Consider the following 26,193-nt stretch of genomic DNA (forward strand, 5'->3'; position numbering starts at 1 on the left):
GGGCCATGTTGGAAATTGATCGTGTTGATGTGAATCAACTCACGCTGGATCAAAGAAACATTAATACTGTGAAAAGTGCAAATACGTGTTATTCGCCTAATATACAGCCATAATTTCCGGGTTCAATAAGGTCATTCCTGGACCTGGAACCATGTTAACGCCTTTACCCCTTCCGCTATCCCCCAAAAATTCAACCACACAAGGAAATTCTTTTACGCTAGGCGGGACCGCTTATTAGCCATCCTGCTATCCAATTGAGTACTTCGCTTCATCCCGGAAACCTTCAAGACAAACGTCTTAGTGTGTGATGACTGGTATTCTGGGGTGCCACTCTCGATTTGGGGTTTTTCGTCATTTCTTCTTTGGATCTTGCGCTCCTCGACCTTTAAGGCCCAGAGGAGAGTCATCAGAACCTCTCGTGACGGTAAAACAATGCCCCTCAAACATTGTGTCAGTTCGCTGACTTGATCGCGCGTCGCACTGGACTCGCTCCCAATATCCCCGACACGAGAGTCGCGTCCCTCAGACACCAACCGCAATGCCTCCATCGTCGCATCCATCAAGGGACGCGCCAGATTGGGGCTGCAGGATAGGATTTTCTTAAGGGACTTGAATCTCAGCGTCGTGGACTTTGGGCTCGAAGCCGTGGTCCGCAGCGGCATAGTCGCTCGCTGCCATAATGTCAGAGGCGACATGGTTGGCCTCGTCGTTGAGGAAGTCGTCGATGTTGAAGGGGTCGAAGGTTGACTGACCCGAGAGGCCGGTGGCAAAGTCACCAGCCAGATAATCGTCGTCAAGAGTTGTGGAGCTGGGAGAAGCGAGAAGCCCGCTTTCGAGGACATAGCGATCTGTGTTAGGGGTCTTTGACAGGCCGAAAGAATCGCCGAGGCTGAAAGCAGCATCATCCTGAGCTGCAGAGCCCATACCGAGTAGGGCGACATCGGAGTCTGCGAGTCCTGGAACGACTTGGGCACCTTCGCCGACTTGTGACACTGCAGGTCTGACAACACCTCAGCAGGATGTTGTGTCAGGTCGGGAGAGGTGGCCGAGTCATGTTCGCCGGACTGCGCCTCCTTTGAGGCTTCATCGGTTTGGGTCTCATCGGGGACAGGGGATAGCGCGGGAGACAGTGAGGCTGGGTTGACCGTAGGGTTGGCAGTCGAGTTGATGAGTTCGTCTACCAGATTGGCAGCCGCGTCCTTTAAAGGGTTGTGGCCATCTTGTGAACTGAACAGCTCTGGTGACAGTGACAGAGGAGCGTCACGGAGCGGGTTCAGGGGCGAGGAGGATCGAGAGACAACGCCTGTATCGCGTCTGAACCGATTCAGCTCCTCTAGCAACGCGTAGTTGGCTAATTTCGCGTTGCTGAGCATCTCTTCGAGTTCCTTATTACGATGCTCCAACGCCTCTACTTCGAGACGCTTTCGCTCTCGTGACGACTGGGCCGCGCGGCGATTCCGAAGAACACGCTCGACGCGTCGCTGCTCCTTCTCGTCTTCAGTCTTGGCTCGCTTCCTGTTGGAATATGTTAGATGCTGCTTGCGAACTGTCTCTCCATCTTCTTCATCTTACCTTGGAGGAAGGTTGGTCTTGGGCTCTGGGAGAACTTGGCCCCATGATTTTCTCTTCTTGGTCTGCTTCTTCTCTGATGATGCCGGGTTATCCTCGGGCGCGGGTGTGGCCACAGTCTCTTCCTTGATGGCAGGCAGTTGAGGGGTCTGCTTGTCGTCTGAAGAGGACTGAGGGGTCATCATGTCGATGGGGTTGATGGTTGATGGGGGAGTGCTAGGGGCGAAGAGGGATGGGTAGTTGTCACCGGGCAGAGAAAGGAAAGACTCGGTCGGTGAGGCCTCGAACTTGACCACGGGGGATGCTTGCTGGAGCGCCATATTGACTGTGTGATATCGCGTTTCGTCACTTCCAAGACACCACTAAATGTGGACACGACTTTGTTATGGTGCGAGGTTTGGAGCGCAGGTGATGGTGCAAGCAAACAACCCTTTCCCTCAATGGCAGATATACGCCAAAGGCATGGCAGGCAACAGGCAAAGGCAGTGAGTCAGCCTGGAGTGGATATTACCTGTGAGTCAGGTGATTGGGGTAGTTGACAGTGATCAGATAGATCGTGAGGACAAGTGTTCTTTTGATCGAACGAAGTAAAGGCTGACGACCAGTGGTGCGGCAGCCGACCTCTTTATCTTGAGGCCACGTTGAGAATGATGGTTGTTGATGCCTGAGGCCGCAAAGGGGCTTACGAAAGGGAGGGCAGGGATGACACAAGCGAGGCGCCAAAGGGGGCCGCCTCCTGGCAATGCAAATGGAGCCTTGATGGACCGAGACAATGGGCACCTCGCACCATGCCACGCCAGTTCGCACCATTCTGCATGAGATGGCATCGGGAGCAAACCCAGACAGAAGGGCCTGGAAACACGACGGCGAGTCGCGACAGTTTGCTTCAGGAGAGTGGGTCGGTCTCTGCGACAGTCCCCTTTGAACCCCATTACGGTCCTGCCGTCCGCTTGGAGTACATCAGACAACACGGAGTAATGGTCCGAGGGTTCTGGTTCCTGATGCTAAACAAGATGGGGCACTCACCAGAGCCGTCAAAAGTCTACTCCCATACGGAGTACCACGCTCACCATTATGTGGTGACGCTTCGTCCCGCTCGGTCCCGTCGGCGCTGGTGGACGGGACCTGCTGAGCGCCCCAAGGATCCAAGCACACCATGAAGGCTGCGGAATACTGAGTACGGACGGAATACAAAGTTCAACAAGGCGCCTCATGTTCCCACCATCTAGCGCGCCATCCCTCAGTTCGGCCGCCCGCCTGCGTCCTGTTGTACGACCATCCTTGGAATGAAGTGTAAGAGGGAGCTGTTGCTGGGAATATCAACTAGATACTCGGTACTGTACGAAGTAGTACTCTTTACAGTAGGGCGTCCAAGTAGGGGGGAGGCTTGCGAAGATCGTGCCCATCGCCATCGCCATCCGCCCATACATCTCGGTGGACTCGGTCCAAAGCTGCGCCTCTAAGCTTTTTATTAGTGGAAACATTGCTGTCCGGCTGTCCACTGCCAGTGCTCCTACAAATCGCTGCCAGAAGAGGCGCATCTGCCACAAGGCGTAGCTGTGGTGGCGGTTTCTATTCCCATCCGCAAGCTATCAACAAGGTGGAATATAAGTTCGGAATCTCGGTGGACATGGCCGGAGGCCGAAGATGCGCACGAGCCAAGAAAGTAGCCAAGACAAGATATTGATTTTCATGTCAATGCATGACGCTGGAGTTGAACAAGGAAGACGAGGCAACTCTATTATGTGATGTGAGTCAGGTTTCTACCATACCAACAGATCGGAAACAGGCATTAGGGCAAAGATTGCGGAATAGTCCGTACAGATAATCGTCCTAACCATCCAGGTTAACCCGTCACAGCAAGGACTTCGCGTCGTACTACGAAATAAATATTGATACTAGTAGAATTGCATCTCCGCCACAAAATCCTCCTCTTTCGGATGTGGAAAATTCACAATTGCACCCCACCACACAGCAACTATCAGCTTCCAGTTGAGTCAGAATTGTCTTAGACCGCGGGCCACAAGACTAGTAGCTCTCGTGCGGTTCCGAGCTGCCTGGAAAAGGAGGTGGGTGGCAAGTCATACAACACACTAGGGAGAATGACGAGACCATGATGGGCAACTGCTTTCTATGGTGGGTGCTGTTGAGGCACCATATGAGGTACGATAGCGAGCATGCACTACCAGGAGAGTTCTCCACTTTTGGTAGTGCAGCTAGTAGACCTATGACAGGTGCCAAGGTTCCGCCGTATCAGCAAAGGTCCATACCCTTGGCGGAGCCTTGTTGGTAAGCGGCAACAAAAGTCTCAAAGCTTGCAGCGCAGGTTGACACGGGAAAATGGGATGGATGGCAAAATGCCGCCCGTTTCTTTTGTACAATAGAGCACGGTTAAAACAACAATAATAAGAGTGGACAGCAAGAGAGGCGGGCCGAACTCGCCGAGGAAACATTCAAACTCGGAACCGGCTCAAACAGCGATGCACCGCCAACAACCGCACAATATCGGGGTTCATGCAAGTCTCAATCTGATACAAACGCATCGCCATTAGTCATTGAAGGCATAGGGCATGGGCGGCAGAGGCAACGAGCAATGCCATGACTAAAGCCATATCAGAGTCATGAATACTCATTTCTCTAATCCAGTCTATACGAAGCGAGTGATGTCGGCATTGAAGACCAATGCAGGCGAAATGATGCTCACACATGGGCGTAAGCAAGAGTATAATGATCTCGCCATGCGACGACGGGGTGCAAACGGATGTGGATGTGGACTGTGGCATCATTCAGCGCCGGCATAGTAAGCGACAATCATGCAATGTTCATCCAATAACGGATTCGTCCTTGTGCATAGCAGAGACGAGACGCCATGGATGCATCTTTGATTATGGATGGGTTTCTTTGACTAGTAAGGTAAAGTTTGCCATCCATTGCCTTTGTTGTCAATCTCCCCCGGACAAAGGCTAAGCAGAGATCAAAGTGCAGGGCCAGGGTCGCTACCTATCGCACCAGAAATATGGTGTCTGGTAATCTGCATTCGAAATCAACCACTCTGATCGGCGCTCCTCGGAGCTTCTCGCGACTGCAGAGTCTCAGGGCGGCAATTTCACCTGGTGAAGCTGCATTCTTCATTGCCGGCGCCAACTGACGGGAAAAGAAGGCGACAAGCAACCTATTCACTATCCCTTGTAAGGCCTGCTGCTGCTGCAGTTCCGGCCGAAAACGATTTCGTGCCGTCGATGATTTTATTCTCAAGTGCTCCCTTCTCGGCCTCAGGGTCCCTTACCCTACACGCTCACTGGCCGTAGCTAGTTTGGACGGTCAACGCCAGGCTTATCTGCATACGACTAGCACCGCCTATTTTCCGTATTCATGGACGGAACATTTTAATGTACAATTAGACCAGTTAGACGCCGGACAAGCCCGTGTTGTACTCGAATTTCATTGCCGACCACCGGGTGTTATCGGACGATTCTGGGTCATTCGCAACTCGCTTCAAAGCACCTCTGGAAGTGGACAAGACAATTGACAGGAGCGCAAGAATGCAATGTAACCTAACAATTGATATCCAAACCTCTAATTGGAGGCCATTTTGCTCACCAGTGGAGAGGGGGCTCCTCATGAACCAGTTTCACGCCGTCAACACGTACGCAATACGGCGTGCATGCCAGAATAAAAAGTCGGAACACCCATCAGTCTTGTGGAGTGGCGTTCTCCCGTTGCCCCATGAGGTGAATAAAAAAACTGAGACATCACCTGCCAAAGCAAACTAACCCACCAACGACGGGTATACAATAGACACTTGATTGACAGGTTGACGGGCAACAGGTGTTGAATCTTGTCACGCCCAGCCTCGCAGCTCCGTCCCCAAAATGGGGAGCCCAATCAAATCGTCCCCTTCACCAGAGTCGTTCCTCGCCCATTCCTACGACTACGTTGTCATTGGCGGCGGCACTGCTGGTTTAGCGGTTGCCTCTCGACTGGCAGAAGATGCGTCACTTAGGGTAGGCGTCCTGGAAGCGGGCGGCATTGCGAACGGCGAAGACAATGTTGATATCCCCGCTTTCTACGGCCGTTCTCTCGGCGGTCCGTTGGATTGGGCCTTCGAGACGGAGCCACAGGATGGTTTGGGCGGGAGACGGCTGCCGTGGCCGAGGGGAAAGGTGTTGGGCGGAACAAGTGCCCTGAACTTTATGACGTGGGTTCGAGGCAACAGGGAGGATTATGACGACTGGGCGGCGTTGGGAAATGAAGGATGGTCCTGGAATGATTTACTGTGAGTTTGGATCCGTGGCACCGGTAACGACATGAGTTTCTGTGAGAATGATGTGGTGTAGATGGTGACGATGGCTATCGAGCCTCAACTACCCATTCAATATTCATGCTCAGCAGTTGGACTCAAGTTGCCACGACTGCATCGCTACCTAAGCACGTAGCCTACGAGCTGACCGTCAAATACAGCCCATTCTTCAAAAAATCAGAAACCTTCCACCTGCCAACTCAAGCCCTCAGGGAGGAATACATCGCCATACACGAACCCGAGGCCCTTGGCACGACCGGCCCCATTCAGATCTCCTACTCTCCTGACTATTCACCTTCCCACAAGCTGTGGCACTCAACACTCAATGCTGTTGGCATCAAGACCAATTCTGCCCATCTGTCGGGATCGAATGTCGGTGTGTGGACGAATGTGACTACCGTCAACCCCGTGACAGCTGCCCGCAGCTATGCCACCAGTTACTACACCGCACACCAGCCTGAAAATTTGCATATATTGACGGGGGCTACGGTGCACGAGATTGTGCTTCGCAAAGATGGCTCCGGCGACGAGCACGACTATGTAGCGACCGGAGTACGATTCTCCCATGGCGACAAGGACCATGTGGTGAATGTGAAAAAGGAGGTGGTGCTGTCAGCTGGAACTGTGCAGTCTCCTCAAATTCTGGAAATGTCTGGAATTGGAAGCACAGAGGTCTTGAAAAAGGCCGGTGTTGCCGTCAAGGTGGACAGCCCAATGGTCGGAGAGAACTTGCAAGACCACATCAGTGAGTTTGCTGTCTCCTGGAAACCTGTCAGGAAACATTATTGACATGGCTCGCAGTGTTGGCCATGATATTCGAGGTCGACCCCTCGCTATCGAACCCTGATGATCTTTTAACGGACGAGGCCATTGTCGCCGCCGCGAGGGAGCAGTACCTCCGCGAACAGAGAGGCCCTTTCACCATTCTCCCATGCGCACTCACGTACGTTCCCTTCTCTCACGCCGTCCCGCCACACGTCCTGGCCGAGATTCACACCAAATCCGCCAACGTGACAGCTTACAATGCCGAAAAGCGCGCCATCCTTCGGAGACGTCTTGACGGCACATCCACCCTCGGCCAAGTAGAGTACCTATTTGACCTCGGCAACTGGAGCACCACGTTCAAAGGGGACGCTGGCAAGAAATACGGCACCATGCTCCAGATGCTTCAGCACCCGTTCTCCGTAGGGTCAATCCACATCCGCCCCGGGCAGAGCTCCACGGGGGACGCGAAGCCCGTTATCGACCCGGCATACTACGCCGGCCAACACGGACAGCTCGACGCCGAGATCACCAAGGAGTGCATCCGTTTTGGACAGAAGATTGCCAAAACGCAGCCGCTGGCCGGTATCATCCGTGCCCCTGCAAATCCCACGCCTGATGTTGTGGATGACGATGCTCGGCTGCGGGACTGGGTGAGGCAACACACCATTACGGATTGGCACCCTGTCGGGACGTGTGGTATGGGTGGAAGAGCGGGCATCAGGGGAGGCGTAGTCGACGAGAGATTGAGGGTATATGGCGTCAGGGGGCTGAGGGTCGTGGACGCGAGCGTGATGCCGTTGCAGATTAGCGCGCATTTGCAGGCGACTGTCTATGCCATCGCCGAGAAGGGGGCGCACATGATTCTTGAGGATGGGGGACGACGGTGAGCATGGAGGACTGTCTGGCAGAGGTACATATGTATACGCCGTATCACAACGACGCCTCGGGCTATTGCGGCTGTAGTTGCGTCTGATCGACTTGCACTGGACATGGTTGGACAAAGTGAGCGTCTAGAAATGCGAATAAACGTTGACAATCAGAAGACAGGCTGCGAAAGACCCAACAGTCAAAACGGACAGGACTGGCTTGTTTAAATGTCACCTTCATACGCCCGTAGTTGGGATGTTGCTGCTTGCTCGTTATGGCCTAAACTTGCAGCTTTCAACCTACCCTAGATGAAGAAGTGAGTCGAACATACCAGAGGTGAGGTCTGGTTGCAATGGCAAGAACCATGAAGCTGTCAAGTTTTAAACTCTTTCTAGTAATCACTTGATCCGGAAAAAACCAACTTGAGCGAATTATATGTAGAGCGGTCAATTTTTGTTTCTACCTCGCGCGTTTGCCATGTAAGCACAATCTGTCATGTCAGGGCAACTTGGGTATCAGGCCACGGCAGAAATACTCCCAAACATATTGTAGATGAATGAAACCACATGCACACCCAGGCTCGCCTAGATGATTGCAGAAGTTGTAAATTGGACCATCTAAAGAGACAGGGTTGTTGTGCTGAGCCTGAAGCTTATCGGGCAAGAGCCAAGTGGCATGATGGTGGGAAGTTGTCGTCATCAAGACTGCGCTTCTCGCGGCAGATTGTGTAATGGAATTGATGAGCTGTACAAAAAGACCACATGCGGTCAATATTCCCTCAAAACTTGGAATGGCGGTGAATCATGGCGGGAGGTGAAATGAGGCGGTTATGACATGATATTTAGAAACTCGGACGAAGCTACGGACACGACAGTCAACAGTGGACCCCGACGATATCAAAGCTTCGCTACTCCGTAGATATTGTCCATGGGCCCGGGGGGAAGAAACCTGGCTCCCATGGGCGTTGTGAGTAGCCATCACATTGTTGGCTTGTCCGTGAGAGTTGTTCTTCACTCGGCCGACTTGGATGATGCAATTCCCGTGGCAGAACGCACGACACTCCGGCAAGCTTCAACTCCAACTCAGTCATAGCCCGGCCAAGACTCGACCATGACCAACCTGATTTGCCGGTGCTGTTTCGTAGCGTAGCATTTGGACGTGACGCGCCTAGCCGAAGAAGACCGGCGCCGCGATCTGATATCATGCATGGAAGCCAATCTGGAATGAAAGCCAGATGTGGCCGTGGCCGAAACCACAAAGAGGTGGAACTACCGCGCCCTGGCCCGCTGTTCATTCCAGCTTTTTTCCTTTCCCCTCAACTCATGGCGTCAAGTCATCTCATCGCGACCTGTAGATGTTTCCAGCATCTGCCAAGTTTCCGCGCACGACTCAGTCGCCAAACTAGTTCTATGCAAACAGTATAATAGCTGCATGCAGGCTCGAGTCATCAACGACGCATGACAGCAGTGTTTGTCGTTTCCGCTTTGCCATCTGCGATTAAGCCCGAGGTTGCTGGCGGCCGCTGGTCTTCTTCCCCGTCTGGTTCATTTGACGCCCAAGGGCCGACTTGAGCGTACAAACTAGCCATTGTATTGTACATGCGGAGTTGTATACTATTCCAGACAAAAGGAAACCTGCCAGTCGCAGGACTGAGACATGCCGGATCCGTCGTTGCGCTCCTTCACACGACCCCCCTGCCTATATTGTACCCTTCTGGCCAAGATGGTGGTGAGATGGCCTTGTTGCACAAATCAGCGGCCCTCTTACGGGCTGTGAATGTCCACTTTTGGCCAACCCTGGCCGAAACTCTATCAATGAATGCACTACTTTTGGGGTTCATGCACATGCTGGGATGGGCTGCGCTGTTGTCCATCTAGTTGGAGAGTGTAGTTGACCGAACCCGATTGCCTTGCCTGGCCATTGCTGTATAACGTACATCCGTCGACTGGGGGCATTGAAAATTATATTGTTGGAAGCGGCGTCTGCCGGCATGACATCCAATCGCAATTCATCAGTCTAGCCCATATGAAGACGGGCTGGAATCAGTCATGAAGGCGCTCGTGAATGAATGATGCAATCACAAGGGTTCCAAGTAATAAGGCCAGCAGACGCTGCTTAAATTGAAGGCTCTCCATGGTCGTCAAGCCGGCCCAGTTTGCCCAGACACCAAGTGGCTCCGGGTTACGAGCCCAGAACGTCTTTTGCCAACTCTCCCCGTACAAACTGTTTGCCCCCCCTCGATGTTATAGCACCTCGCTTATCGTGAGGGGAAAATGCTCTGTGCTCGATGAATAGTGCGATCCGAGTTGCCGTGTACCACGTAGACTGCCGATCCCGATAAAGAGGCTTCGGGACGGGCCATGATGAAGAGGCACACGTCTGGCTGCCTAGCGTTTCTCGAAAAAGCAGAATACCCGTCCCCAGCCAGTTATTGTAAGTTTAGTAACAGCGGTCAAAAAAAAAAAATTGACAAGTTATCCAGCGTAGCAGTAGTTGGCCGATTGGGCAAATGTAACCCTGTCTCCTCCTCAAGCTGACACCGGGGGACCCTGCAGAGCGGAATTGCGCTATTAAACCTGCATGTGGACATACATACATGATATATGTGTAGGGGGGAGAGAGGGACGACACCCTGACCTTAGTTCCTCGTGCCCCAAAGATTCGATCTTCTATTACTACTCTGTGGCGCTTGCGGGAAAACATCCCCATCACCAGTTGACGCATAAAATACCCCGAACCCGTCCAACCCCAAACACCTCGTGTCTCGGCCAGATTCGGCACTTTTTCTTTTATATACATCAGACGAAACCAAACAAAAAAGGGCCAAATCATCAAGGGCCTCACTGACAGCTGCCACAATGCTCCTACACCACGCATACACGACCCTGGCGGCCCTCGCGGTCCTGCCCACCGGACTCCTGGCCTGGAGCTCCATCGACGACTACAGCGCACAAGAAGTCGTCGACAAGCTCGGGCTCGTGGAGAACCCGGAAAGGGGCTATTATATCCAGACATTCGAGGACCCCGTCAAGGTGAACAACCGCGCCGTCAGCACCCTCATCTACTACCTGCTCGAGGGCGACGCGGGCGACTCCGTCTGGCACCGGCTCGACGCCCACGAGGTGTGGCACTACTACGCCGGCGCGCCGCTGACGCTCTCGCTGTCGTGGGACAACGGCACGGCCTGCGAGAGGCACGTCCTGGGGCCCGACATCTTCAACGAGGAGGCGGAAGAGAGGCCGCAGGTCGTTGTGCCCAAGGGCATGTGGCAGAGCGCGCGCTCCCACGGCGACTGGACACTGGTCGGGACCACAAGTAAGTATACACACGCACGTATATATAAATCTGCCCGTGTGAACAGGGCTAACGAGAGTTTGGATTGCAGTGGCGCCGGGATTTTCTGCAAACGGAACAGTGCTGCGGGATAATTGGACGCCAAAGAACTGCTGCAAGCAAAAGAAGCGCTCTACAAGGCCAATCCGTCACAGACAGTAAATAGTCCCTGCCGGCCATGGTGGTCTAACTCCGCATGTGTAGTCGCGCGCTTGCTTCGTGCGGCAGCACGTTTAATGAGGGAGCAGACTAGAGAAATAAACAAGACTCGAAATTGTTCTGCAATAGTCCACTAGTACGCAATTAGCCAACCTGATCATGTTACGTCGAGTCTTTTTTTTGTTTCTCATGTAGCGTTTCTCGGATATAAACATGATGGTACATGGGTGCTCGTAGAATGTCTCCTAATCACGGACAATGTCCTTACATCTCTTTCCCTGGCTAAAATTTATATTTCTTAAACTAGATAAAAAAAAAACGCCCATCATGGACGTCACCTGATGCTTCCGGGATACGTCGGCGCCTGGCTCTCCCGACTGTGAGAGGCAAAGGCACCCGCCGAGATGTTGTCGACCAGCTGCACGGCGTCGTTGTCCTCGTGCGGCTCGACGACGGCGGGCTTCTTGTGCCACATGCTGTTGTGCCTCGACTGGCGGCTGCGGGCGGAGCTCTCGGGCCCGGTGCCGAGGTAGAGCGCCGTGGCGGCGGGCTTGCGGATCGTCTGGATCAGGCGGTTGAGGATGACGAACTCGAGCTTGAGCTTGATGCCGTAGACGCACGGCTTGAAGGCGCCCTGCAGGTGGAACATGTTGGCGCACTGGATGCCGAGCAGCACAGTGTCGAGCGCGATGATGGCGCAGTTTGCGTATATGAGCTGCCACAGCACCGCCTTCTGCTCCTTGGTCTGCGGCCGGGCGGCCGGGCCGGCCGGCGACGGGGACCACGTGTGCTCGGTGAGCGGCGCCCGCCCGCGCAGGTACCTTCGGGTCTGGAGGATGTAGAGGATGCCGAGGGCGGCCTCCTGCACGAAGAAGACGACGAGCTGGATCCGGTCCCAGACGAGGTTGAAGGCCGGCAGGTTGCCGTTGATGGACGTGGCCTGCTACGAGGTTGGAAAGAAGGAGAGGCATGCCCGTGTTAGCTGTGACCGCACCACCCCGACACCCGCCCCCCTTTTTTGCCTTTTGGTTTCTGACTCACAGCTATGGTGCCAATCACCATGGTCGGTATTGAAAACACAACCGAGTTGAAGACGAGGACGTACTTGATGGCCCTGAGCACGCTGGCCGTGTGCATCAGCAGGTGCAGCCGCGAGTACAGCACCCAGCTTTGGGGCACCACCATGATCAGCCAGGAGAGGTAGATGAGGGCGATGGACGGCACGGCGTCTTTCCACACGCCAAAGTCGGCGAGGATGATGAAGAGAGGCTGCAGGATGACGCCCCACGACGTGAGTGCGCAGGCCCAAAAGTACAGGCCGCGCCGCCGCTTGAAGATGAGGAACAGGGACACGTTGATCTCGATGCCAATGTACCACGAGATGCCAATGAAGGCGGCCATGGTCATGGACAGAGGCAAGTCTTTTCTGATGTCGTCCATGGCGAGGCGCAAAATGAGACGTGTCGTATTTTGCCGAGTTCTCGTTGCCGCATGGAGATGGAGCCTTGTAAGGCTGACGTTGTTTTCCACGCCGCCTGGGAGGTACGGCTTTTATTTCTATATCAGCGTGTTTTTTTTTTTTTACCTCTTTGCCGTTCTCATGTTGATATGCGTTGGTGTGCGGCCCGGGGTACTACTCCCCGTGGTGCGTTGCGGATGCTCGCCACTTCTCTGAGGATATAGGTCCAGCAAAAAGATTCAGAGGTTTACAGACATACACCACATGCACCCGTGGTGACTGCTTACTTATCTATGTTTGTCCATTTGTGGCTCAAGGCAGCAAGTATCACTTACATCTTCCAGTCTCCCAATATCGGGGGGGAAGGGCAAGGGGAAGGGGAGGGGGATCCCTACACCAGCATTGCAACTATGCGGCGCCGGTCAAGGTGACGGGTGGATTTGGGCTATACGACGACTCCCCTGGCAATAATACATCGGCGAAGTGCTGGGTTCACAGGTCTCCAGGGGTTTCAGCGCACTCTTTTTCTTTGTTGCAAGATGCGGTCTCACCCCAGGCGACGCAGCTTGCATTTCCCCCCCGCTTGACCTCGACTGAACCACGGAGAAGACTGCAGGGCAAGATCAATTGATGCGGCCTGGGTCACAGAGTTGCGGTACAGGTGGAGACGATGAGTCCAAATCCAATCATGTCGACGACGCGCCCCCTCTCTGGTGATGGGCGGGAAACTTCAATGTTGCCCTGACATCTTATCTTGTTCGCCTATCGGCCTCTGTGTAAGTGCATGATACACAGCGTACGTGAAAACGACCGTGTCACTGCTACGCCGTTGGGCTGGCATGCCCCCCGCATTGCGTCTAGCAAAGAAAAAATTGCGAATTGGCCATTGACAAGGAAAGATTTAAGAGCCACAAGGAACGACACAAAGCGCCTCTTGATCCTGCGGGATTCCTGACCCCATCAACCGCCGGCCTTTTCTTCTCTTCTCTCTTCTCTTGTATTCCTCGCTGTTGAATTGTAAAAGCCATCAGTACCCCGAGACGCCATCACGTACAGTCAACATGGCAACGCCCAAGACGGCCCAGGATGTCATCGCGGCGCTCAACCTGGCCCCCCATCCGGAAAAGGGCTACTACGTCGAGACGTTCCGGGACCCAGAGACATCTGCCGAGGGCCGCGCCCCCAGCACGTACATCTACTACCTCCTCGAGGGCGAGTCAGGGCTGTCGCACTGGCACCGCGTGGTCGACGCCGTCGAAGTGTGGCATTACTACGCCGGCGCGCCGCTGCGGCTCTCGCTGTCGTGGGACGACGGCAGGCCCGTCCGCGATGCGGTTCTTGGCCCCGACATCTGGAACGGCCAGCGGCCACAGGTTGTCGTTGAGCGCGGCGAGTGGCAGCACGCGCAGTCCCTGGGGGACTGGACGCTGGTGGGATGCTCCGTGGCGCCGGGTTTCGAGTTTGCGGGCTTCGAGATGGCCGAGCCGGGCTGGGAGCCAAAGGGGACTGCCTAACTGTCCCTGGGGTGGAAAAAACAAGTGAGATGGAGAAGCCGTTCGCATTGGTGGTGATGGGACAAGAGGCGCGCTTCTCACTCCCCGGCGCATGTAAGCCGCCTCAATAGTTCCCGCATATATTATTATTTATTACCCCGTAACACACGTGGGCGGCAAATTCCGCACAAGCACGACAATAACTAGTTCAAAAAGGAAAAAAAGTCAATTCTTCAAGAGCGGCGCTGCATGGATCCGGCTGACGTGTGAATTTGCTGACTGCCGGATGCAACGCCCCCTCCGCACCGAGACTAATTTATTGCTCTGTAGCACCGTTTCCCCCCCCAAACCTTGATTGGCACTCGTGTGCTTCACCGGCCACAGAGTCAATCTATGAGTGGGTTCTCGCGGCATTTCAACGCCCTCCCACGGGCCGCTGGGGGCCAGAAATGAAAGGGCTGTGCTGTCTGTCGTACGACGGACGGGGTGAAGCTTGAATTGACGGGCTCGGCGATGCATGGAGAGATGATGCCACAATTGTCGGGAGATTCAGTTGATGGTTCCCCTTGTCAAAACCCAGGCCGGCCCCTGCCAAGGGCTCTCTGCAGGTCCTGGGCGACACGAACTAGCCCAGGCCGGAGCAGAGGGGACAAGGGTCGAGATAAAATCACCTCGGTCAGGTATCTGATGCGAATCATCCACGTATATCCAGGTGGTTGCCTACAGAGTTGGACTATCTGATGCGCTTCCGTCATGTGGTTTCTCGAAACCGTGGTGTTGGACCTGAGACAGAGTACCACCGAATCGATTCCATCCCGAGCATGTACCTCGACTAGATTGCGCAGCTGCGTGAGGCACTAACCCCCCAATTTCACGGCATTCAACCTCTGATTTCACTGTTATGGAATACCAAGTACACCGTTCGGTTGAACATCTTCATGTGCCTTCTTCAATGCCGGCGGAGGCCGGGACCTTGCCGGCCTGCGAGTCAGAAAAGCTGCGCCGCATATTCCGGTAATTTTCCCCCGTCACGTTTGTTCTGGTAGCGGCATGTTAGCTCCTTTATGGGATCATGCAGCCCAAAAGTCCCATGGTTTCCGAGCGATGCGTACACGCGCTTGCGTTTGATATGCCCCCATGTCAAGGTCGCCTTTGCACATCATCTTGGTCTGTTTGTAGCTAGATACCTTGTTATTATTATCATCATCATTTAATAATTTAGTAAATGAATTTTAATTTCAATCAATCATCTCTTCTTGTTGGCTCGCCTGACGCCCAATCTAGACTGCCACCGTTGCGTCATTATATCGAGTCATACATGTATCCAAATGCCCCCGTAGCTGGTGTATCTTGCCTGACGGACAATCGCCGGTTATTGCCTCGTCGATGCCCTCGCTGCTAAGCGTCCGGCACGAGTACTCGCAAGCCCATGCGCTGGGTACCATTTGGCCGCAGCGTGTGATTTCCGAACGTACCAAAGACAGGTCCGAGACGGTCCTGGGTGGGCTCAGGCAAACCAACAAGACACCCTGTCTGCCCATCTATGTCCAGGGCATCCTGAATGGGGAATCCACCGCGTTTAAGCGGACCTGCAGCGAAGCAGAGACGAACCGGTTCGATGGTCTGATTTCCTGTGAGATGTTTGAGCTCTGTATTGCACTTCTGCCGCGTTTCGCGTCTGCGCTTGGATGTCATGTGAGAGCGCGCGTTGGGCACATTTTTTCCCCCCAAGAGATGGTGACTCGGAAAACCTCGTGATGGTTGTATGAATCGAGGCTCTGCAAACAAATGCAAGGGTGCGCAGAGTGGTTGCATTTCCAACAGCCGTGGGGGCTTTGCAGATGTTGCATTGTGTAATTGAGCCAAATTAGCCGCCAATGCATCACCAGACACTAGTGAAGACTTATGCTACTTGGATGCCTGGAAACACGTTCCATATCCCATGGTGACGTCGCATCGTGTTGAGCGACAAGGTGTTGCAGTGCAGCCAGAGACCACTCCGTGTTTCTTTCCCTACGGTAACGGCAGATGGTACCAAAAAAAAGGCGAATGGTCGGTGTGAATTGATCATGTTGCCAGCATCTTTTCTAGTTGAACAAATACCGGCGCCGAAACCATTTTGACTGCAATCATGAATGACTCGCATACCTCGTATAATCACACCCGTGATGCGCAGGTATAGAGACGACATGTACTCGGTCAGTCATCCTCTCCTTGAAGTATGTTGAGGCCAGAGGATGAAGAGAGGCACAAGGAGAGAAAAGCATGTAAAGCATATCCAAGGGGGAATAGAGCACCGGGACTGCCCTCTAATTATAATAGCTGGCGGGGGTAGACGAGTCTAGAAGAAGAAGAGTACAAGGCGCACACTCCTATTTACAACTTAAAGGTACATATGTAGGTTAAAATGAGACTTCCTCTGCAGACATGGCAGTGACAACGTCAAATTCAGGAGCATTGCCCCAGAGCCTCCCTGTCAAGAGACAAAGACCATTCCATCGGCCACACACCTGCGACTACCGCCGCGAGCTTACGGCTCACATCTCACAGATTTAAGGCCTCTTCAACCTTGAAGTAACCAAGACTCTCATCATGATGGGTGACTTGGACCCCCACACTCCGCATGCGTGCAAGAAAGGACAGCACCTCCCGAGCGTGGCACATCGATTTGCAAATTCCTTGGCATGTAAATACCTGACTACTACTCTTCTAAACTACCCCGTCACATCCAACCTGACTGGAGCATGAATAGCAAGACATCACAGACTGTGATTTGCTCTACAAGGCAGCGCTTCCCTCATACCTCCTGAACATATTCTACCGCCCCCCGAGCCTATGGCCTTGCCATGCCGCGAAATTATGCCCTGGCATCCTCTCGGGCTGGATTATCGCCGTACACAGTCCTACCAATCGATGCCCAAATATTTCGCCCGCAACTGCTACGGCTTACTCTCGCCGGGAGTCGTATAAGCACAAGTCGGCATGGGTTCAGGATGCTCCGACAGCCGACTCTGTTCACAGAATACCCGGACCTCGGGAAGGATGAAGACGAGCCAGGATGAATCCCGCGATTCATGCAGATTGCCGTTGGCAGACAATGTTGAAGCCATGCAGGAATTATGCCGCAGGAAGAGTGCACTTCTGCTTATCGCTTCTTGAGACATACTTGACGGGGCAGCGGAGGCTCGCGGTGCCGTACAATCTATTACACGCCGACACATGTTTTGAATTGCCCAAGTATCCGTACGAGCGTTGGACGGCCATGGTGAAAACTGAGGTGGTTGCCAGAGGCAGGGAGATATTCAGGCCGGGCACGACAAATTCCTTCAGTTGTCGTGTTGGGAGGAACATGGCGAGGAACACTGATGGCAACATTCAAACAAGGCTCCGAAGCAAGTAAAGTATACAATGCTGACAGTCTGCAGTTACATGAATTCGGACGGCACGGGATATTCCACGTCAGCCTCGACGCCTAATCAACTCCTCATATGGCTTTTCCCTCCGTGGCCAAATGGGACACTTGTCGAAGCATATTCTAATGCATGTCTAGCGAAATAAACACTTCCGTCCCAACCTTGCCAATGTTCAAGTGGTACACCTTCCCCAGGTCCAACTGGATAGAGGGCCGATAACACCTACGTGAGCGACAAGCAAAGTAGGACGTCGCAAAGGCATGATCGGTGGACTGCACGGGGGTTGACTCCATTTCGTTTCGAGCATGTCGAGGCTGCTAGAACCTGTGATTCTATCCGTGTCACGTTGTGTAGCACCACGTATATCAGATAACTCCATTCTGCGTTGATCTACATACTACTCATAAGATGCCCATTCCAAGACTACCAATTGCCTCCGAAAATTGCTTCACTCACCGTACGCAGCCCCCTTCCCCCCCGAAGCCATTTCCAACCAATACAACCATCTGCCAACGTAATGCCAAAGTCATATCACGGGTCATGGTTTCGTAGGCTCATAAAAAATACCAAAACAAAGGTCAGTGATGAATCTCGCCACTTGGTGCCGAGTTCATCTTCCGAAAACCCTCAGCTCCAAAGCTCGCAGCGGCGGGAATGAAATAATAGTAAAGCCACAGGCAATCCATAATCCAACATCGCCGCCTTCGGCTAATTTCGCAATGGGACCAGTATACCACGCTTGAGCCATGCCAAGCACCGCGCCAGCCCATCCAACCAAGAAACTTGCCAGGGCAGCAAGGCCCAGCGGCTGGTATTCTTTGTCTTCCCATCGAGACCAGTCGAAACCCCTGCGGCCACGGAACATGAGGTGCTCCATGAGCACGATGAAGAACATAATCATTGCCCAGTAGCCCATCAGGGCACAGAAATTCTGGAAAATGGTAAATAGCTGGTCGCGACCGGCAACAGCCAGCACAAACTCAATCAGAATGATAACCGTCGACCAAACGTATCGGGGAACAACCTTGAAATAGCGACCAAGAACTTGGACACCGAGAGCTGCAGAGTAGGTACTCGGAATACTGTTGGCAATGACCCCCAGCGACACGACAACAGAACAAAACCTTCCAAAACCCTTGAGAGGTTCGTATCCAGCAACAATGAGAGCGCCCGAGCTGACACCGTTGGCCTCGGCCCAGGCAGGGCTGTTGGCAACTCCGGTTCCGAGACCAATGGCAATGAGGTAGACAAAGGTGAAGGCAGTCCAGATGCCGGTGAGAGTGAGAAGGAAGATCTTGCGCTTCGAGGTCTTCTCGGGGTAGTAGACGTAGAAGTCAGAGGCCGCGCCGGCCCACGAGTTGGGCACATACAGGCAGATGTTGAAGAATGAGAGGCGTTGAGCGGCGAGGAGCGCGCCGCTGTTCTTGGAGGGAGCTGAAGCGTCAAAATATGGCCCAGCAACACCGATAAGAATGAAGAGAGCAATAGTTTGGGGAAGCCACGAGTATCTATATACAGGTTAGTGGTCTTTCCCTCACGAGTTCAGGAGACCTGGCACATGGAGGCCAGTGATCTACTTACCGTTCGTACTTGTGAAACAGAGCCATGCCAAAAACTGCAACCACCCAGCAAACCACGCTCACCACGATAATTCCGACAATGATAGTCATCTTACCGCCGCTAACAGCGGACAAAACTTGTCCTCCAATGATGCCGTCAATGGTCGCGTAACCAATCATAAGAATGATGTTGAGGAAGCACAGAATCTTGGATGGCCAATAGCCCATAAAGAATCGCAAAATGACCTGAACAAAGCGTTGTGGGTTAGCAAATACACGTACAGAAGTCAAGTGAGGATTGATCTTGATGTGGTATAGTGCTTTTACGACTACAAAGGTCGTGTCATAGATGTGACAACTCACCATTGTCCGGTTTCCACTTTGAGGACCCCAAATACTCATATACGCTGTAGTTAAACTGCCAACAAGGGCCCCGAATACAGCACACATGGCACAGTCCAAAAAGCCCAATTCAAAAGCCAAAGGTCCTAGCATGGCGGCAGCGAGATTATTCAGAGAGATATTGGCGCTGTACCACATGATGGCTACTTGGAGATCGCTGGACCATGAGGGAGGTTGACGCTCTTCGGGAAGTACCCGTGTAATACCACGGGCTTCAAAGCCGGCCAAGTTTTCTATCCGGTTGTTGATTTCCCTCAGTTTAGAAGGCACAGGCAACTTCGCTGCCAGTTCGTGGTCGCTGGCCGGAATGTTGGCTTCCTCGTCCGTGGAGCCGGTAGCACTCAGGCGAGAAATGCCCTTCTCGTCGAGTCTCTGAGTATTTTGGTGGCCCGGGCCCGGGCGCAGGCGTGATACCATGTTGCTGATATTGAGTCTTCACCGACTGACGACGGATTCTTTAAAGAAATTCGGCGATCAAGACCTTGCTGGTCAATCGTGGAATGGCGGGGAAATTATGTGTTATGACTATTCCTGATGTGAAGTGAGACACTCGCTTCTCGAATGCTCAGGAGGCAACACACGCCTGTCCAGTTGTGCAGAGGCCAATTGAATAACACAAGGCGGGAGGGCTAAGCCAAGGTTGGTTTTCTTTCTTGTAAATACAGACGATGTTGCGGAGAACTGACCTGCGTCGAGGCTGGTGGAAGTCGAGGTGAAGGTGTAAGTCAACGGAGTCGAGCCACGAGGTCCCATGCATGAAAGGAGACACAGTAGCAGCCAATTAATCCAAGAAACAGGCCCTAGGAAGCCGGCTTCACGGGAGTGAAGACGAGACACTTGCATGGAAAGCTGGTAGCTAGTGGTGGTAGACGTGCAGCTAGGTTGATGCAATGCAATGCGTCAACGCCACGCAGACACCAGCGTAAAGGTTGATATATCGGCAAGAATGCAAGTTTGAAATACAAAAGGCAGAAACCAAAAAAACATTAAATAGTATAGACAGAAAACAAACAAAATAAGATAAAATAAAACAGAAAGAGCAAAGGTGGAGAGAGAGCCATAACGGCCCCGTTGGCCAAACTGGTCCGTCCGTCGCTCATCATCATCCTTCTTGAGACATGAAATGGCCGCCACTACCAACAGTGATGACGGCCCAGATGGGAATATGGCCATCGGACCATGGGACCGTAAACCAAAACGTGGGCCCTGGGCTGATGCCATATCGCGCTGGTCTACTCCGCAGAGAAGCAAAAGAACAAGGTTTGATCCACAGCGTGCCACCAACGTCTGCTTGGACACGACGCTGTCTGCGCTGGTTACAATGCTCTTGGCCAGATTTGGCAGTGCTTCTGATGAATTGGATGAATGGCTGGTGTTGGTTGCACAGGGCCGTTTCCGTGTTGGCTGATGCCGGTCGATGTGTGTGCGCACCCGCACAGACAAATTAAGCCGTGCGGCCCCGAGCCTCGGAACTACCATCGAAGACAGCCGAGCAATTCGGTATGGGGCGGACCGCTGTCACTGCTCATGATGCGAGGATTGATAACGGGCGAATATGAAGCCGTTTGTCTTGCCAGTCTACCGTTGGGGGGCTGGGAAGCATGCGCAAATGTCTGCACATGATGTGGTTCAACTGGGCTGTCTGGTACGAGCCCGCCCAATGCTCCTTCCCTGATCAACTTCCCAAGAACTCTCCAAAAGCCAGATCAAGGGCCCCACTGCCTGCATGTGGCCCGCGGCGTCAGGGTATCATTGCAAAGCTCTCTTCTTCTCCCTACTCCTGATTCCGTAACCGCCCAAACTTCAACTTCTAGATGCCTGGATGCGCATCCAAAACTCCGCCAGCCGATGTTACGTTAGTATGTGGTGAAGGGGGGGCGCCCAGCCATGGTTTTTCTTCTAGATTACCCTTTTTTTTCGCGCCTTTCAAGGTCAGATTTCGGCGAGCCAGAATGCCACATCATGTATGTACGTCGATAAGCATACAGCATACATGAACTCCGGAAGGCCTTCCTATTTCGTTGGCTCTCAACTACTAAAGGTACATAGGTTATTGCAGCTCCCACTGCACTGCATTCACGTTTTCTGCAGAACCATCAATAACCCCGCCGTTCACGGAAACGACGACCAACAAAGGCCCTTGTACAACGGAAGCCAGGCGGGTCAGCGTCAGGTGTGCTATACGGCAATCCCACCTTGGACGAGGAGACTGGGAATGTCAAACCCCGCTCCATTACTCCGTACCTTTGATCAATATTGGCTAGAGAGGTCAAGAGCTCCTTTATCTTACAGCAATTGCCATGCTTGCTCTTGGATGATTCCTAGCTTTTTTGCGCTATCAACGCTCGCGAATGCGAAATAGCTCCCCTCCAAATGGTCGTTCACCTATGGAACGTTGCGAGCGCGGAGCCGATCCGTCCCAATGCTGGAATACGCTCTGCTCGGTGCGCCGGATTGCAGGTTGTTTGGTTGGCATGTCTGCTTTTCACAGCATTATTGGCTCCAACTCCGCAGGCTGCTGTTGACCGCAGAGCCGCCTTCTCAGCTATTGTATAGCGCCTCACAGGAAGCATTTGTAGCCACTTCAACACCTGCTGCTTATTTACGTAAACCATCGCACCTCACAGTTAGCTTGTAAGCATCCGCATGAGTACTTTAAGTAATGCGCTGACGGTACTATAGTAATTTTTCATTGCGATTGCAAACCTGGATAAACCTTGATGAGCAGACAATGATTCAGACTTGCCAGCCAACTACTCATTTGGTCTCAATAAGCCGTATCGGGGTCTAGTTCTATCCAAAGAGAATTTTTCTCTTGTGCCCAAGTCTGCCAATGTTTTATACTAAAGATAAAGATTCAAATCACCCCCCTTTTTAGCCTAAGTCCTTTGGTGGCCCTTTCAGTTGCGGGAGAGCATGGGGCTCCTGTGACACTTTGGGCCGGAACCACTGAGGGGCGATGAATACGATTGCTACTCAAAGTGGCGCAATGATGTTTGCGGGAGGGCCAAGGTGTGGGACATGCCGAACTCTCTCATTGATCCCATTAAAAATGTTGCAACTGTATGTATTGTCCCGTTATGTGGGATGTAAAGTACAAGTTACACCGGTACACATTGTGGGCGGTACGAGCTCTAATGTATACCCCACTTATTAATTTAATTAAAGTAATTATAATTAATTATAAAAATTAAACACCTCTTCTTAATATAATTATAAAGGCTTATTTATTAAAAGCTAATATATATATTTTATTACTCTTATTAAAATCTTATAAGAAAAAGAGTAATAATTAATAATTATTAACGTAGCGTTTTTTATTAGTATTATTCTTTTAAGTAATAGTTTTCTTCTTCTCTTTCTTTTATTTTAAGCTAATAAACTTAACTTACTTCTTTAACTTTAATTATAATAATACCTTTATTTTTAAATTTATTAGGTTTTTCTTCTTAAAAGTTTAATTAACTTTTATTATATTTTCTTATATAAGCTCTTATATCTTATAATATTAGATTTAAATATACTTAATTTATTCGTAAAATTTAGTATTATTAAAGATTATTATAGCGCTATTATTATTAATAAATAATTATAATAGTATTTACTCTTTATATATTTCCCTTATTAAGCCTTTTAAATATATAGCTTTTAGTTTTATATTAAAGAGCTTAATATACTTAAATTTAATGCTTAATATAGCTATTATACTACTTTTTTTACTCTTTTAATTAATAATAGTATTAGCTAATAAAAAGATATAATAGTTTATAAATCTTAAGTTACTTTTATCTTATATTTACTTAACGTTAAAGTAGCTTATAATTTATTAATTATTATTATTATTAAATTATAATAGTAAATTAAGTGTATATTTAATATAATATAATACTTACTTTATTATAAATAAGTGTTTTATTAATAAATTTATTATAAACCTATTAAGCTTTATTATTAAGTAAATTAAATTAACGCGAGTATTAATTATTATAAATATTAGCATTTTAAGAATATATTAAAAAAGCTACTTATTATTCTTATTATATTTCTTACTCTTTTTATAAGGTTTTAATACTTTAAAAACGTTTATAAGCGTATATTAAAGCTTTATATTATTTATTTTTAATTACTTAAGTAACCTTTTTAAGTATAATTATTATAATAATAAGAGAGTTCTTTTCTTATAATCCCTTATTATAATTATACCTAAAAAGAACGTTATTATACTTAAATTAATTATCTTAAACTTATTTAATAACTTACCCTTTACTTTTATAATAGCTTTCTTATTTAAGTTAAAGAATAATAGGTTATTCACGTAAATATTAATAATAATATTATTCTTAATAAATATAATCTTATTATATTTAAATTATTTAAACTTATAAAAGATTAATTTAATAAAGAGTATCTTAAATTATACTTTAAGGGCTTATTTTAAGCTATATAATATCTTCTTTAACCGTTAGATTTTATTAGATTTCTTAAAGCTATTTAAAAGTTTAACGTAAATTATTTTATTTACGTAATTATATAAAAAGATTATCTTTACGTTTATTTATTTAATCTTTTAATTTAAGAGTGTAATTAAAGTAAATAATAAGTAATAAGTCTTTTATTAAACTATTAAGGTAAAGGTCTTATTATAATTAATATTATACTCTTATTTAAAGCCTTAAACTACGTATTAGGCCTTATAGTATTTAATCTTATTAATTAAACCTAGCTTAACTTTAAATACTTACTTATTAATTAATACGTGTATATTATTTATTTTATTTATTTTACTATAGGTTTTATTTTCTTTTAAAGTATTAACTTTATTTATAATAATTATCTTTTATTTTAATTAATTAATTAATTATAAAGCCTTTACGTAAGTCTTAAGCTTTTTATTCTTTATTACTTTATTACTTTATTTAGTATTATAAGGTATATTATTAAAAGAGGTATAATATTCTTTAATATTAAGAGAAGTTCTTAAAGTTTATTTATAAAGGTAAACTCTTATAATAAAGTTTTTAAGTAAGGTATTTAACTTAATACTTTTTGTTTTTATATTAATAAATTAATTATATAATATATTATTAGGTTTTTTAGGGGCTTATTAATTAGTTTATTAGTGTAAATAGCTAATTAAATTCCCTTTTAAACTTCTTACACTTAATAATTAAGCTAATTCCCCTTTTAAGTCCCCTTTTTAAACTAATTAATAAGAGCTTTTATAGTTAATTTTACCTTAAAATTAATTAAGAAGTATTATTATTATTGAGGACTGGCCATACTATACTACTGCAAGTATACGTCTTTAGAAAGTAAGAATAAACTTAAGAAGAAAGAGAAAGAGAAAGAAAGGTTTCCCCCTTCTTGCCCCCCTTTATATCCCTACCTAGCCCGTAGATTATCCGGGTTGGGTCCGAGCTGCCTCCGCAACGGGTCCGGCCTAGGCCCGAGCTGCCAGCTCGAGCCCATAACAATTATAGCTATTTAATTAAGAGAATTTCTTTTATATAAGGTAATATAAGTAAGTTTACACTTTATTAAAGGAGTTTAAATTTAACCTTTAAGTTAATTTACGTTTACTTATTAAAGGTAACCTTCTTAGCTTATTTAATTAATTTAATAATTAAATTCTATAATTAATAAATATTATTAGCTTTATATTCTATAAGAAAGTATAAATATATTCGATTATTAAGCTTCTTTAAAAACTTAACCTTTAATATTAGCTTATACGCTTTATAGCTTAATTATTAAAGGTATAATATATATAATTTAATATTAGTTTAAGCTTTATAAAGTATTATACTACTTATTATATTATATAATAATCTTTTTTAGGTATAAATAATTACTTATAATATTTTCCTTTAAAGCTTCTTAAATAATTTATTATTATAAAATATAGTTTTAACCTAATTTTATATTATTTAATAAACTTACTTTATAGGGTTTTAATTTAATTAATATAATAAGATTTACTTAAATATAATTCCCTTATACTTAAAGAAGTTTAAAAGAATTATATTCTTAAATTTACTATTATTATTTAACTTATATTATTAGATTATTTTATACGTTTATACTTCTATTATTATTATATTTACTTAAATATATATAATAGCTTATAACTTCTCTTATAATAAGTAAACCTATAGCTTTTTAATAAGATTATTAATTATTAATAAGTAATAAGCTTTTTCTATTAAAGTTAATAGGCTAATAAAACCTTTAAGATTAGCTATTTATCTCTAGCTTTAATTAAGTACCTTATAAGTTACGCTTTAAGTGTTTTTAGCCTTACCTTTTCTTATAATATAAGCTTTATAAGGCCTTACACTCTTATTTATCACTTAAATACTTAAATTTATTATTAACTTAATATAGTTTATATAATTAAAATAACCTATTTTAAGGTATAATACCTATAAAGAAATAAACTATAAGGTGTTATTTATAAAAAAGGTTATTAGGTTATTAATAACTTTAAAGGTATTCTAATACTTTATAGTTTACGTGTATAAGTAATTTAAATAATTAAACTATTTATACGTTATACCTTAAATAATAAGATATTCTTTATTATATATTACGCGCTCTTTATAGTAGTTTTATATATACTTAAAGCGTAGCTTTTTAGTAAACGCTTTTAAAGCTAATAAATTTACTAGTAATATTAAAATATATAATACTTATTAAAGCTTAATAAGCTTAATATTATTAACCCTTTAAATTATTAGGGGAATTATACTACTATTAAGTACTTAAGTATTATTACTTACTTTATTTATAGAAATTAGTTTATTAAATACCTTATAATTATTAAATATATATTAGTTATAATAAACGTAATACTTTATAGCGTTATTACATATTT

General features: G+C 48.0%; 7 protein-coding genes across 7 annotated transcripts; 4 read left to right on the plus strand and 3 right to left on the minus strand.

The window, feature by feature from the left end:
• Window positions 1-65: 65 nt before the first annotated feature.
• Window positions 66-2,145, minus strand: HAC1_2 (transcription factor that binds to CRE motif). Its single transcript, XM_066122537.1, has 2 exons — window positions 1,573-2,145; window positions 66-1,515 (listed from the first exon to the last, which is right to left on the minus strand). The coding sequence occupies exons 1-2, from the start codon at window positions 1,887-1,889 to the stop codon at window positions 213-215; spliced, it is 1,620 nt and encodes a 539-aa protein (XP_065972547.1). The 5' UTR covers window positions 1,890-2,145; the 3' UTR covers window positions 66-212.
• Window positions 2,146-5,276: 3,131 nt separating this feature from the next.
• Window positions 5,277-7,521, plus strand: J3458_021310 (uncharacterized protein; the record flags this gene model as incomplete). The annotated part of the gene is made up of 3 exons (XM_007813978.2): window positions 5,277-5,845; window positions 6,031-6,614; window positions 6,671-7,521. Exons 1-3 carry the CDS (start codon window positions 5,442-5,444, stop codon window positions 7,519-7,521), a joined length of 1,839 nt encoding a protein of 612 aa, XP_007812169.2. The 5' UTR covers window positions 5,277-5,441.
• A 2,625-nt stretch (window positions 7,522-10,146) lies between these two features.
• Window positions 10,147-12,727, minus strand: J3458_021313 (uncharacterized protein). Its single transcript, XM_066122539.1, has 2 exons — window positions 12,035-12,727; window positions 10,147-11,933 (listed from the first exon to the last, which is right to left on the minus strand). The coding sequence occupies exons 1-2, from the start codon at window positions 12,431-12,433 to the stop codon at window positions 11,328-11,330; spliced, it is 1,005 nt and encodes a 334-aa protein (XP_065972548.1). The 5' UTR covers window positions 12,434-12,727; the 3' UTR covers window positions 10,147-11,327.
• J3458_021312 (uncharacterized protein) lies at window positions 10,360-10,996 on the plus strand (the record flags this gene model as incomplete). The annotated part of the gene is made up of 2 exons (XM_066122538.1): window positions 10,360-10,816; window positions 10,887-10,996. 2 exons carry the CDS (start codon window positions 10,360-10,362, stop codon window positions 10,994-10,996), a joined length of 567 nt encoding a protein of 188 aa, XP_065972549.1.
• Window positions 12,728-13,513: 786 nt separating the features above from the next.
• On the plus strand, window positions 13,514-13,966 carry J3458_021314 (uncharacterized protein; the record flags this gene model as incomplete). Its single annotated transcript, XM_007813975.2, has 1 exon — window positions 13,514-13,966. The coding sequence occupies one exon, from the start codon at window positions 13,514-13,516 to the stop codon at window positions 13,964-13,966; it is 453 nt and encodes a 150-aa protein (XP_007812166.2).
• A 2,602-nt stretch (window positions 13,967-16,568) lies between these two features.
• J3458_021315 (uncharacterized protein) lies at window positions 16,569-16,991 on the plus strand (the record flags this gene model as incomplete). The annotated part of the gene is made up of 2 exons (XM_066122540.1): window positions 16,569-16,631; window positions 16,698-16,991. 2 exons carry the CDS (start codon window positions 16,569-16,571, stop codon window positions 16,989-16,991), a joined length of 357 nt encoding a protein of 118 aa, XP_065972550.1.
• Window positions 16,992-17,702: 711 nt separating this feature from the next.
• Window positions 17,703-20,795, minus strand: TPN1_2 (Vitamin B6 transporter). The gene is made up of 4 exons (XM_066122541.1): window positions 20,006-20,795; window positions 19,281-19,948; window positions 18,940-19,163; window positions 17,703-18,866 (listed from the first exon to the last, which is right to left on the minus strand). Exons 2-4 carry the CDS (start codon window positions 19,734-19,736, stop codon window positions 17,969-17,971), a joined length of 1,578 nt encoding a protein of 525 aa, XP_065972551.1. The 5' UTR covers window positions 19,737-19,948; window positions 20,006-20,795; the 3' UTR covers window positions 17,703-17,968.
• Between the last annotated feature and the right edge of the window lie 5,398 nt (window positions 20,796-26,193).

Source organism: Metarhizium acridum (assembly GCF_019434415.1).
Source record: "Metarhizium acridum strain ARSEF 324 chromosome Unknown scaffold_578, whole genome shotgun sequence".
Taxonomy (NCBI): domain Eukaryota; kingdom Fungi; phylum Ascomycota; class Sordariomycetes; order Hypocreales; family Clavicipitaceae; genus Metarhizium; species Metarhizium acridum.

What these genes read in the sequence shown, in the direction of transcription:
- TPN1_2 (XM_066122541.1), bottom strand. Translation starts at nt 19,736, where the DNA reads ATGGTATCACGCCTGCGCCCGGGCCCGGGCCACCAAAATACTCAGAGA. An exon ending in AAAGTGGAAACCGGACAATG is followed by an intron (nt 19,164 to 19,280) that starts GTGAGTTGTCAC and finishes CGCTTTGTTCAG; the next exon opens with GTCATTTTGCGATTCTTTAT. An exon ending in CTGTTTCACAAGTACGAACG is followed by an intron (nt 18,867 to 18,939) that starts GTAAGTAGATCA and finishes ACCTGTATATAG; the next exon opens with ATACTCGTGGCTTCCCCAAA.
- HAC1_2 (XM_066122537.1), bottom strand. Translation starts at nt 1,889, where the DNA reads ATGGCGCTCCAGCAAGCATCCCCCGTGGTCAAGTTCGAGGCCTCACCG. An exon ending in AAGACCAACCTTCCTCCAAG is followed by an intron (nt 1,516 to 1,572) that starts GTAAGATGAAGA and finishes ATATTCCAACAG; the next exon opens with GAAGCGAGCCAAGACTGAAG.
- J3458_021313 (XM_066122539.1), bottom strand. Translation starts at nt 12,433, where the DNA reads ATGGACGACATCAGAAAAGACTTGCCTCTGTCCATGACCATGGCCGCC. An exon ending in TGGTGATTGGCACCATAGCT is followed by an intron (nt 11,934 to 12,034) that starts GTGAGTCAGAAA and finishes ACCTCGTAGCAG; the next exon opens with GCCACGTCCATCAACGGCAA.